The sequence below is a fragment of the Artemia franciscana genome, chromosome 5, assembly GCF_032884065.1.
Source record: "Artemia franciscana chromosome 5, ASM3288406v1, whole genome shotgun sequence".
NCBI classification, from domain to species: domain Eukaryota; kingdom Metazoa; phylum Arthropoda; class Branchiopoda; order Anostraca; family Artemiidae; genus Artemia; species Artemia franciscana.
The window spans coordinates 29,619,787-29,632,947 of record NC_088867.1 but is presented as its reverse complement, the minus strand read 5'-3'; the positions used below and the strand labels follow the sequence as shown (position 1 = coordinate 29,632,947).

General features: G+C 36.3%; 1 protein-coding gene across 1 annotated transcript in view; it reads right to left on the bottom strand.

Moving 5' to 3' along the window:
• Positions 1-7,784, bottom strand: part of LOC136027234 (speckle targeted PIP5K1A-regulated poly(A) polymerase-like) — a 30,677-nt gene extending 22,893 nt beyond the window's left edge. The window contains exon 1 of the mRNA XM_065704291.1: positions 7,655-7,784. Coding sequence (XP_065560363.1) covers positions 7,655-7,705 — 51 coding nt within the window. The 5' untranslated portion in view covers positions 7,706-7,784. The remainder of the gene's footprint in view (positions 1-7,654) is intronic.
• Between the last annotated feature and the right edge of the window lie 5,377 nt (positions 7,785-13,161).

Here is a 13,161-nt window from a genome sequence, read left to right as displayed (position 1 = left end):
GAAAGTGTAGACCTCAGGCCAGATTGATAAATATGACATTACATTTTGGGAAGCTCTGCAGAACTCTTGCCTGGGGCCAAAAAGGATGGTTTTTGCTTGTCCATGAGCCAGAGCCCATGGTATGCGAAGTAAAGTGGAGTTATATAGCCTATGTCAGAGAGGAGTATCTGAAGTTGTGCAACCAAGCTTTCGTTTCATCAAACCATGTTTCTGCTTTCGAGTGGAAAGCTCTGTTCTAGCAGGCAAGCAGGCAGACACCACTTTCAAATTGAAGATGGACTAAAATCTATAAGTGTTAAATATATGCGGTAGTTACCCAGTCCCACAGCCAATATATCTTCTTTGAATGATAAATAGAAAAATTTATAGAAGCAAAAATATGGCATTTTCCAACGGGTCCGAAAGTGCTGCCATGTATTATTTCTACCCATTTCTGTTTGTGATTTCAGATGAGTTTATCGTTTGGTTTTTTGGACTTGGGATTGCAGTAGAGAAATGGTATCAGAGGTGCCTAATAAACTTTAAAAGTTCTTTCATTGCTAAAGAAATTGGAGCTTATCCTTTGCTCCTTTCTATTTGGTGATGGTAGAAAATTGGCCTATGGCAAAAAAATCAACTTTTGAACTAAAACAGATAGGGGTTTGCAACTTTTGCTAGTTGGTGTACCCATTTATTTGTCACCAGTGAACATGATGTCTATCACGGGAGATGGACTTATAAGTAAGAATCTGTTCACTTTGGGCTAGAAATTTGTGGACATTGTATTCGATCTCTTTAAATCTGTCAGAGTTAAGTGTTTACACAATGGGTACAAACAAAAAACAATGAGGTAGATTCGTAATAATTAGTGTCACCAATGGTATTTTAATCCTGAAGTTGCGTATAGCTTTATAATACCAACTAGATTATTTGAGATGTTGTTCCAAGTTTTCATCCATCATGATGTCTATTATTGAAAAGGATAAAGTTCAACTGGCTGCAAAGTCAATTTAGTCCCTTCTTTTGATATTATTTTGTAGTTGTTGTTTTTTCAATGCTGAGGAACAGCCTTTGGTCATGTGATAACTGATTGCGTTCTTGTTTGAACATACCATTTTAAAAACTTCGATAGGCTGACAATGTCATCATTTAACCAATAGTGAAGAAATAAGGACAAACGAGAATGTAAAACAATGAGATAGTTCTGTAATAATTAATAGAATGTCATCTATGGTATTTTGATCCTGACAAGTTAGGGATAGCTTTATAATACCAACTAGATTGTATAAGATATTGTTCCGAGTTTTCATCCATCATGAGGTCTACAATTGAAAAGGATAAAGTCCAACTGGCTGCAAAGTCAATTTAGTCCCTTCTTTTGATACTATTTTGTTGTTGTTTTTTCAATGCTGAGGAATAGCCTTTGTTCATGTGATTACTAGTCGATAGTGAAGAAACAAAACCAAAGTGTTGCTCTCACAACACTTTAGTTGGCAAAGCCAGACAAAAGTTGTCACAACACTTCACGTTGCCCAGGCAACGTAGGTCTAGTTTGGGATTGTCATTGCTACTCCTTTTAACAAGCTTCACTGACCAATTCATGAATCTGTGCAGCAGTGAGCAACAAAATGAATAAGGGATTTCAAAATTCGCCATATTCTACCTAACTCCAAAGGCTCAAAATACCATGATTTACACACCAACGTAAGCAAGAGGATGAACTAATGACATACAAGTTGATCTGTGACCATCATATTATCCCAAAGCTATTCCAGATAGATAGTTCTTTGAGAAGGAGAAGGCAACCCCTGAAGTATTGGAAATGCACAAATTGCAGGCTGTGAAACTAGTTTTCCATATCTCAAGCAGGAGGTTCTACAAAAAGTGTGGTCCAAGCCTACTTTCTAAGGCTATAACAAGAGAAAGGTTGGGGTAGCTAGGGCAAGTTCTGTAGATGAAGAATGATAGATTACCAAAGATTCTTCTTTTTGATCAACCATCTAGGACCAAGCAAAAAGCAGGTTGTCCCTGGTTGGGGTGGGAGGATGTTACAAGGAAAAATTGAAGGGAAATGAGAACTTCTTGGGAGGGAGTAAATAGGGAGGTACTGAATAAATTGTGATGGAAGAGGACTGTACATAGCTGTGTGGGCCTCAGGTACCAAGCCTTGGATGGCTTGGTGCTGCAGTCAGTTGTTAGTAACAGTAGTAATAGTTGTTGAAATCAGAACATGAAAAAGTTTTCAAATTGTATGATAAGATCTATAAAGGAGGTTCCTCACACCCATACCCCTTCCCTAACTTTGGATGCATGAATGCTTGGTACCTCTTGGATTATTTTGGGAATGTTTCAAAACTATAAAATTTCAATAATTAAAAATCATTAGTAACACAAAGCATATGTTGCATAAAAGGTGGTTGATTCTAACTAAAAGGTAACAGCCTAGATTAGTGGGTTAAGGAAATATGCCAATAAAACAGAAGTAGTACCATTAGATTTATTATTTTAATCTATTTTGAAACATCATATTCACATTTTTGCCAATGCACAATAAGGTGCTATACATATTCCTCCTGCAGAAATCCCCCTCCCCAGATAATTTCTCTTTGGGAAATTTCCCCCTGTGATCAGTTTTTTTCTTTTTTAATGTAATTTAAATAACATGGAGTCAAAATCAGTATTTAGGACAAAATCAGAACCAAGCAAGTATAAAATTACCAGAATTCCTTATTCTAAACAAGCAAGCAATAGCTTAAATAAAAAAAAAAAAATTCCAAAACTGATTAAACCCCATTCACAAAAAGCATTAGGTGTCCACTAGGCATACATCAGAAGGTTTTCATATCAGAATTACCTTTAATAGGCTCTTTTATTTCTTAAATTTTTTGTGTGGACTTGGCCTGGTACCAACAACTATAATATATGATACTAGTTCACTTCTTGTGAAGAAGAATGCATCCACTAGGTAGACATTCAAAGGTTTTCCATCTGAAATACCTTTACCTTAAAATTGCAGCTTGGAGTAATATAAGGATTTTTCCTTGTAGAAACTCCAGAGTTGATAACACATGACACATAGTTGAATATATACACATTGACTAGTGGTTTGATGTTGCTGATTCCAAATCGAGTGCTTCCCAGTTATACTTCCATTCTTGTTTTGACCATTCGTTGTCAAGATGGTTCTTAAAGCTGTCTGTCGTTTGAGCAGCAACGATATCTGGCAGTAATTTGTTCCAGAGGTTGGCAACACGGTTGGTAAGAAAATGGGCACATTGCCGCTTTGAGGAAAAATGCCTGGATAACTTGAAGTTATGTCCCCTCGTACAAGAATCCTGAGACACCAGAGGAAGAAGGCCAGGAACTGCATTTGTATTAATAAGTTTATGAACCAGAATGGCATCACCCTGTCTTCTTCTATAAACCAGAGTTGGGAGTTTCAGCTTGCAGAGCCTTGTAGGGTAAGGGAGCTCATGCAGTCCACTCACCATCTTAGTAGCTCTTCTCTGGACATCTTCAAAAATTTTAGCATCTTTCTTGAAAAAGGGGGATGCAAGGACCATGCCTGTCTCAAGCCTTGGCCAAACAAGTCCTTTATACAAAAGGCTCAGAATTTTAGAAGAACGGGAGGAAATTGTTCTTTTTATGAGCCCTAGTGATGAACTAGCTGATGCTGCTGCCTTCTTTGCATGAGTGCTAAATTTAAGATCATTGTCAACAATTACTCCTAGGTCACATTCCTCCAATACTGGAGAAAGGAGCTGACTGTAAAGAGAGTAAGTTGTGTTGATATTCTTGTGCCCAAAGGGTAAAACATGACATTTTGACACATTGAAAGTGAGTAGCCAAGATTTCGCTACTCACTAGTGGAAATGCTTAAGGGGCATTATTTCTTTTATTGAATTTAAATAGCATGGTTAGAACCAAGCAAACTCAAATTTGAATGAGCTCCTTATTCCAAACAAGCAAGCAATAGTTAAAGTACAGAAAGTTTTCAAAAAGCCATCAGGCTCTGTTCACAAAAAAAAGTATTGGGTGCTATGCCAAAATTAAAGGACTATCTGCTTATGATACTGGCAGTGAATTTCAAAATGTAAAGGGGGCTTTGAAGTATGGCACTTGCAAGACCTTCAAAAAAATTCTGAAAAAGTAAGACTTTACTCAAAACTGATCTTAGTTGAGGCTTTAGGAGGATTAAATTGTATACAAAGAATTTCCTGACTTCTTGACTGGTAAAAGACTATTGAAAGCCTTATAGATCAATCTCTTACTGCTCCTAATTGTGTTTAGCTGTGATAATTTTTTGTTTTCAGTAAAGGATCAGTTTTTCAGAATTCTACAAATTTAGAGAAATATTACAGATCAGGCTATTTGATACCAATACTGCTGATTAAAAAGTTGAGGCATCACTTGATGCCTTTTTTATGCTCTTTGCAAATTCAATAATCACTTCAGGGGCAAATTCTATTTTGAGCCCTTAATACAGCCCCAGAAGGTACATTATTATGTTATCTAGAGTTTCTAGACTATGATATAATATTAAACTTCCTGTAAATTTGTTTTCAAAATAGAATTTTACTATTAAGACAAATGAAAATAACTATTACCATTCCTGATTCACTGACAAATTCCTGTCATAAGGAGGGGCAGCCCCTTTTATATATGAAATAATTTCTGTTTGTTTTAAGCTTTAAAGCTGCTCCTTCTTTCCAGTTGAAAACAATTTTGTTTCTATTTCTTATTGTTTTATAAATAATACCAGGAAATCCCCTTACCCTCATGTAAAATTTGTCCTGGAAAATTCTCCCAGAATCTTTCCTCCCAACCAAAAACTCACCACATGGAAAATCTCACTGTGAAAAATTATCTCCTCTCTGCAAAAAATCCCTATATTTCCTAAAAACAAATACCTATGTGAGCAATGGGCAAATTGCATAACTTAGTACTTACAGCCCTTTCTCCAGGGACTATGGGGGGAATCAAGTCATCGCCAAAGGATGACATCAGGCCTTTTAACTATGCTGAATCAGATGACTATCTCAAAATTTTGATCAAATGACTTTGGCAAAAAGGGGGAAGGGAGGTGGGCTAGTTGCCATCCAATCTATTTGTTCACTTAAAAGTAGACTAGGACATTTTATTTCTGATCAAATGAGCCCTCTCTTGATCTTCTAGGATCACTGTTTTATCCTTGGAAAAAATTCTACAATTTTGTATACAGTAGCTTCAAACCACAGTGGTAGGGTTCTGTGATATGCTGAATCTGATAGGGTAATGAACTTTATATACTTTTAATCAGCAAAAAAATTCTTTTGATGTATCTATTATTTTCAAAACTCAGTTTTTAGAGTTTTATTACTGTTGAGCTTTGTTGCTTGTTACTTACAGTTTGTTCCTACAACTTGTTTGAAACACAATAATATTTATATGTCCTGAAAGAGAAGTGGGTAAGTCTAGAGATTGTTCAATGGCATTAATTCACCAAAAATTAGGGAGGGTAATATATATATTCTTCCATATCTTAGTTGTTTTTTTTCCAATTTTTCTAATGAAGATAGCATAAAAAAGGAAAATATTTTTCAATGGAAAAATCTTAGAAAAAAGGGAGGTGGGAGAAAAATCAGCAAAAATAAACAAAAAACACATGGTATGAAACAGCCTGAAGGTTATCATTAAGATTGCAAACTACAAAAATGACAAAAAGCTATTAAGATTGCTTGATATTTTGAGGGTGTTTCCACCCTTTTTCAAAAATTGGGCAAATTTTCTCAGGATCATTGTTTTTGATGGGTAACATTAAACTTAACAAACTTTATATGTTTAGAATCAATATGAAAGCCAATTTTTTTGACATACCTAATGTCATCAAAATTCTGTTTTTAAGAGTTTGTTTACTATTGAGCTGAGTTGGTCCTTACTTACAGTTAATTACCACAAACTGTTTGATAACAATTTTAATTTAAAAAGCAAATAGTTTAAGTGAACAATATAGGCAAATTTGCAGCCTTTTCTCCAAGACTGTAATTGAGGGTCATGTCATCAAAAAAAGTGTAATTACTAGATTTTTCAACTATGCTGAATGAAATGACTCTTAAAATTTTGATCATATCTTTGAAGAAAAAAAGGATATGGAAGGGAGGGGGCTAGTGGCCTTCTCATCTTTAGGTCACTTAAAAAAAAGTAATTAAACTTTTGACTTCTGTTCAAATGAGCTCTCTGTCAATTTTCTAGGACAATGGGTTTGATATTATCACCTCTGTGTAAAGAAATCAAAAATAAATAAACATATATCCATGATCATTCTTTTGGCAAAAAAAAAAATTCTATATTTTTCTAGAGAGGCTTGAAACCTCTATAGTAGAGTTGTCTAATATGCTGAATATAGAGGTGTTATTTTTATTCAGATGACTGAAATTTTGTGGGGTGATTCTTTCTTTTTCAAAAATCTAGCAAATTTGTATTAGGCTCATATCTAGCTTTTGATGGGTAACATTAAACTCAATGAACTATTAGAATCAGCAAAAAAAGCTAATTCTTTTGATGTATCTGTTTTTAGCTAAATTCTATCTTTTATAGTTTTTGTTACTATTGGGATGAGTTGCTCCTTATTTACAGTTTGTTATAACAATCTATTTGATTGTACAATGATAGCTTTAAATATTTTGATGATAATACATTCTGAGTCTTCAATATATGGATAGACAAAGAGTTTTGAGATGGGTAAATAGAAAATAGCATAGTGTGATTAATAGAAACATGATGTATATTATAAAAAAATAATCTTTTCATTTAAGTGTTTGTTTTGTATAAACCTATTTCATAGGGCTACATATGAAACCATCAGGGGGGAGGGGGTATTTTAAAGTGAAAAAATACCAAACTATGCTTGGAAAGAACATTAGCAAGGTACTGAGTAGCATGTTCACCTTGTTCCTACTATGTTAGTAATAGAATCATGAATATTATTCTATTCTTCCTATGTATTTATTGGAAATATAATGTTTCAATTATGATTTTTTTTAATTATAAAATAAATAGGTTATTACTATTACTAAAACTAGCCTACAACTAACAAATGGCTGCAGCTCAAAGCTGCCTAAGGCCAACACAGCTATGCACATTCCTCCCCCATACCAGTCTATTCAAATAGTTCCTCTATAGACAATCCCAGCATGTTCTCATTGCTCCTAAATCCTTCTTCAAGACATCCTCCTACCCCAACCACAGACAATCTGCCCTATGCTTAGCCCAGATGGTTGGTCAAGAAGGACAATCTTTGACATAGGCTATGCCATCCTTCGTCTACAGAATATGCCCTAGCTGTCTTAACCTTTCTCTCAGTGTAGCCCTAGAAAGCAGGCACTGCATGTATTGTTTAAGTTTTCCATATATACTAGGGCTACAACTGACCCCATGAGGACATGAGCTGGGGTGGAATTTTCATGGTAGCCTAATAGCCTAACTAGGCCTATTAAATTTGGAAATGATATGGAATTAAATTGTAATACCCTTCTATTATTGTAGTATTTCCCTCAAGCTATGAATGACAATGCACAATTACAATTTTTCAGTGAGCTTCTGGCATAGGCTACCTAAGAAGAAATTTGTTTTCAACATTGAAAACCCCAGAAAAGTTACTTTAAAATCCTATTGTCAGCCTATTATTAAACCTCACCATTATTCGATGATGTCGATTCAAATTTTCTTGTCTTTCTCTCCTTTCCATGATAACTTTAGCTAGCCTATATTCTTCCTCTACTATTCTGCAGCCTTTTACCGTGTTATGAAGTTTTAAATAAATTGTTCTCCACCGACGAACAGTGTTTCCTAAAAGTAATCTCTAAGCACAAAAAATATTTTTCTTTAGGCAGATCTACATAGGGTGGCAGACCTATTTAGACCTATGTTACCTATGTAATTAAGTAAAATTGTGATATGAAAGTAGTAATTAAGGTAATAATGCTAATATTCTACCCGGACTAATCGAACTTAAAAATTTTGAGTTCAATCCCCACTTCCTGTTTATTTTTGAAAAAAAAACTCAAAGAACACATTTCTTCATTCCATTTCAAATTTTATATGTTTTCTAACCACATAATTCCTTTTGTAACATCTTCCTTTGCAATTCAATGTCACTCTTGTTGTAGCTTGTTCCATGCCTTTTGCTTCAGCCTTTCGGAAAGTCATCTTGTGTAATTTTGCTTACTTTCTGGTTCACAAATGTGTCGAAAAACAGCCAAAAATGTGTCCTTTCTCCAAAATATTTTCGTTGAAATCACAAAAACTGTTGCTCAAATCTTTCTTGCCACTTACATCGCTGACCAAGAGACAAATTGTAAACCTCTCTCAAATTGATCAGTAGAAATCAAATATAATGAAAATGAAAAAAAATCTATATGACACATCCAAGAAATATTAATAATCTGAAAAAAAATCTATATGAAATATTTCCGAGTCAAAAGAAAACCAGATGGGTGGATAGTCTGAGGTCATCCACTCCGTGATAAGGCTGGCTTTATAGTCTCCTAATGAAGAGATACTATTTCTGAAGGCCGACCGTTTACATCCAGCTCTCAAAGCTTGTGCCGCTGATTCCCAAATTGTAAAGATTATGGATATGAACAGAATTGTAACCATCGGAGTGACAAAAGCATGTTCTAGCTCCATTATGGAGCCTCCATATGAAATGCAAGTACTGTGCAAATGCTGCGGGTCTTGAAATTTTCCCCTATTGTTGATAAAAGGGTTGATTGAACAATACAAACCGTCCTAAGTTGATTTTTAAATACTGAAACCCACTCAATCGATATAGTCTGTGAAGAATTTCTAGGTTTACTAGAAATAGAGTACGTATTGAACATGATAGGAATTGCTTCTGACAACGTGTCAGTGAACAGCGGTACTATTCGAGGTTCTTGAGTATCAAAGGCGACGGTAGAGCGTTGCCTTTAGCAAAGGCCATAAGGCTAATACGTTTTATTATTTACTATTATTATTTTTTCTTAGAGGCATTTCATATGGTAGGGGTGGTCGTAAAAAATTTCGAAGGGGCACATCTGATTGGAAATCCGAACTTTTCGTGCCTTTTTTAAGAGCCAAAAATGATCGAAGGGTAACTAGCCCCCATCCACGCCCTTTTCCCCCCAGCGTATTAGACAAAAATTTTGAGATAGCCATCTTGTTAAAAATAGTTGAAAGATCAGATAACAAAAATCGGGGGTCAACTCAACCCCCTGGGGGCAAGCGTGTAAGTTATGCCCTGGGGGCATGTATGGTTCTTCTGGAAGGAGTTTTCATAAAAATTTCAGATGGGACTCATTTGATTAAAATTGAAAGCTCTAGTTCACTTTTTAAGAGTAAAAAAGAGACCGAAGGGTGACAAGCCCCTCCCTTTTCTCCAAACCTATCAGAAAAAAAATGTAGATAGTAATTTTGTTAAAATAGCTCAAACATCAGATAACAAAAACTCCTGAGTCGACACAGCCTCCCAGAGCCCGGGAGCAAGTGTTTTAAGTTGTATCCCAGGGGTATATAAGGTTCTTATGTAAGGGATGCTCTTAAGAACTTCAGAGGTGGCTTATTTGATTGAAAATTGAAAGTTCTAGTTAATTTTTCATGAGTCAAAAGTGATCGAATGGCATCTATCTTCCCCACACCCACTTTTCTCCAAATATATCTGGTCAAAATTTTGAGATAGCCAGTTTGTTTGAAATAGTCCAATGATTAGATAACAAAAACTTCGGGGTTAAGATAACCTCCCAGGACCTGGGGTAAGGGTTGTAGCATATTGCCTGAGAACATATAAGGCTTTTCCGGAAGGGTTGGTCGTACAAAATTCAGAGGGGGCTTTATTGTTAATCGAAGTTTCTAGTACCTTTTTAAGAATCAAAAGTTATCGGAGGGCAACTAGCCCTGTCCCATCAAGGCTCTTTTGTCTCCAAATGCATCCGATAAAAATTTTAGATATCCGTTTTGTTCAAAATAGTTTAAAGTTCCAATAACAAAAACTCTAGGATTGACCAAATCCCCAGAGCCTGGGGGCAAGTGTTGAAAGTACTACCCAATAGGCATGTAAAGTTGTACGTAAGGGTAGTCTTATAAGCTTCAGAGCTGGCTCATTTGATTTTAAATTGAAAGTTATAGTTATCGTTTTAAGAGTCATCAAAAGTGATGGGAGGGCATCTATCCCCCACTCTGTTTTCTTCAAATGCACCGATCAAAATTTTGAGATAGAATTTTGTTCAAAAGAGTTTAAAGATAAAATAACAACACCTTCAGGGTCGGTACAATGCCCCAGATCCTAGGGCGAGTGTTGTAAGTTATACCCCAGAAGCATATAAGGTTTTATGTAGGGTGTGGTCACATGAATTTCAAAGGTGGCTCATTAGATTGGAAATTGGAAATTCTAGCTGTCTTATCAAGAGTCATCAAAAGTGATCATAGCGCATCTACCCCCCCCCCCCTTGGAGCCCGGACATATAAAGTTTTTATGGAATAGGTATTATGAGTCAAAAGTGATCCGATGGCAACTAGCATCCCCTACCAACCCTAAGGCCATAAGGTTTCAATGTTTCAATTTTTTTCAGAGGCGCTTCATATGAAAGAGAAAGTCGTATAAACTTTGGAGTAAGCTCATTCAATTGGAAATCGGAAGTTATAGTGCCCTTTTTAAGAGTCAAAAGTAATCGAACGGCAAAAAGCCCCCTCCCTCTCGTGCCCTTGTTTCCCTAAATTTGTGTGATATTTTTTTTTAAATATTTCAAAATCATATAACAAAAACCTTGGGCCCAGGGGAAGGTGTTGTAAGTTATGCCAAGGGGCATATTTGGCTCTTACGGAAAGCAAGTTAAGATAGTCCTATAGAATTTGGAGGTGACTCAAATGATTAGAAATTCAAAGTTCTAGTTCTCTTTTTAAATTCAAAAGTGATCCAAAGGTAACTAAACTCCCGTCCAGCCAATCTTACCCGAATGCGTCCGATCGAATTTCTTATATAGCCATTTTGTTCAAAATAGATCAGAGATCGCATAACAAAAGCTCCATGGATAACACAGCCCCTCAGAACCAAGGGCAAAGTGTCGTAAATTATGCCCCAGGGGTATATAAGGATTTATGAAGGGATGGTAGCATAAAATTCGGGGTGGGGACTATTTGATTGTAAATCGGAATTTCTAGTGCCCTTTTTTGGAATCAAAAATGATCGATGGGCAACTAGTCCCCCCCCCAGGGCCATTCTTTTCCCAAGTGCGTCCGATCAAAATTTTAGATATTCATTTGTTCAAAATAGTTTACAGGTCAAATAACAAAAAGTCCAGGGTCGAGACAACCCTCCAAAGCCCGCGGTTAAGTGTTGTAATTTATGCCCCGGGGCCACATAATGTTTTTGTGCAAGGGATGATCGTATAAACCTTAGAGGTGGCTCATTTGACTGGAACCTGAAAGTTCTAGTTAATTTTTTAAGATTCAAAAGTGATTGGAGGGCATCTAACCCTCCGCCTCACACACACCGTTTTCCCCCCAAATTCAATCAATAAAAATATTGAGATAACTACTTTGTTTGAAATAGTCCAACAATCGGATAAAAAAGACTTTGGGATAACAATAAATTATTATTATCGTAAGGTTTTTATGCAAGAGGTGAACTTTGGAAGGGATTCAAATGACAAGAAATCGAAAGTTCTAGTTCTCCTTTTGAAATACAAAAGTTACTCGATGACAACTAGCCCTCCCCCCCACCAACCCTCTTTTCCCAAATGCGTCCAATCAAACTTTTAGATTGCCATTTGTTCAAAATAGTTTAAAAATCAAATAAAAAAAGTCCAGGGTTGGACAACCCTCCAGAGCCCGGGGTTAAGTGTTGTAATTTATGCCCCGGGGGCAAATAAGGTTTTCATGGAAGGAATGGTCGGTTAATTTTTCGAGATGGCTCAATCTATCGAAAATTGAAAGTTCTAGTTCCATTTTGAAGTTTCAAAAGGGATCGGAGGGTGGCTGCACTCCCTGCCCTGTTTACCCCAAATCCATCCGATCGAACTTTTGAGATAGCCATTTTGTTAAAATAAGTCAAAATTTCAGATAATTGAAACTCAGGGGTCAATACAATCCCCAGAGCCATGTAGCAAATGTTGTATGTAATATCCTGGGTGCATATAAGTTTTTTTTTTGCGAGGGTTTTTAGAATAGTTCAAGGATCAAATAAGTCCGACCCCACCCCCAATCAAAAAAGTTAGTAAAGGTATTTTATTCCAAAACTTAAGGGAGATTATACCTGGCCCTCCCTACATGGCTCGACTCCTCCTCTCCAAGAAAATATTAATAACAGTATTTTATTCCAAAAGTTGTGGGAACTCACCTTTGGCCATCAATGGCTGACCCCCCCCCCCCCCAAAAAAAAAAAAAACGACACAAAACAACAAAAGACAACTTATTAGCGAGGTTTTGCTGCAATTTTTTTTTAGCTGAATTCTGGTTCTCCATGGCTTGATGCCCCTCACCTCTTCCCCCAGAAAATTTATCAATCATAAATCATGGGAGCTGACCCCTAGCCCTCCCTCAATGGCCCGTTGCCCTTACCCAAAAAACGAACTTATTAGCGATATTTTATTCCAAAAATCATGGGAACTCATCCCTGGAACTCTCCAGTGGCCTGATCACCCCCTCCCCAACCCAAAAAACAAACTTTCTAACGATTTTTTGTTCCAAAATCATGGGACTCAGTTTAATTTTATTACCTCTTTCCAAAACGGTTCAAGACACCTATATTCTTCATAACAAACAAGAGTTTGGCTACTGCCCATGTCCCTTCAGGTGAAAGCATAAGACCTACTGCGTATTTGGTGCCTTGCTAAAACGAATTATATTACAGATATTTTCTTTTGTACTTATTACAACATTGAAAATAAAATGAAAATTGCAGTAGAACCAGGAGAGGAATCACCCATAGGCCCACTAGGCCCTGTGGCTTTAACTATTCTGAAATTTTTGGGAGTTCCCCGAAAATCTTCCAAAAACGGAGCGGCAGAAACACTTGGTTCTAGAAGCGTTAAAGCTTCAAATCTGGGCCTGAGTGAAACAAAATCTCGAGCTGGTGAGCTTTCAGCAATTAACATAATTATATACGAAATATTCAGTTTCATTTTATTATTTTTGCCAAACCTGTTAATTTATTTTGGAACAAAAAAT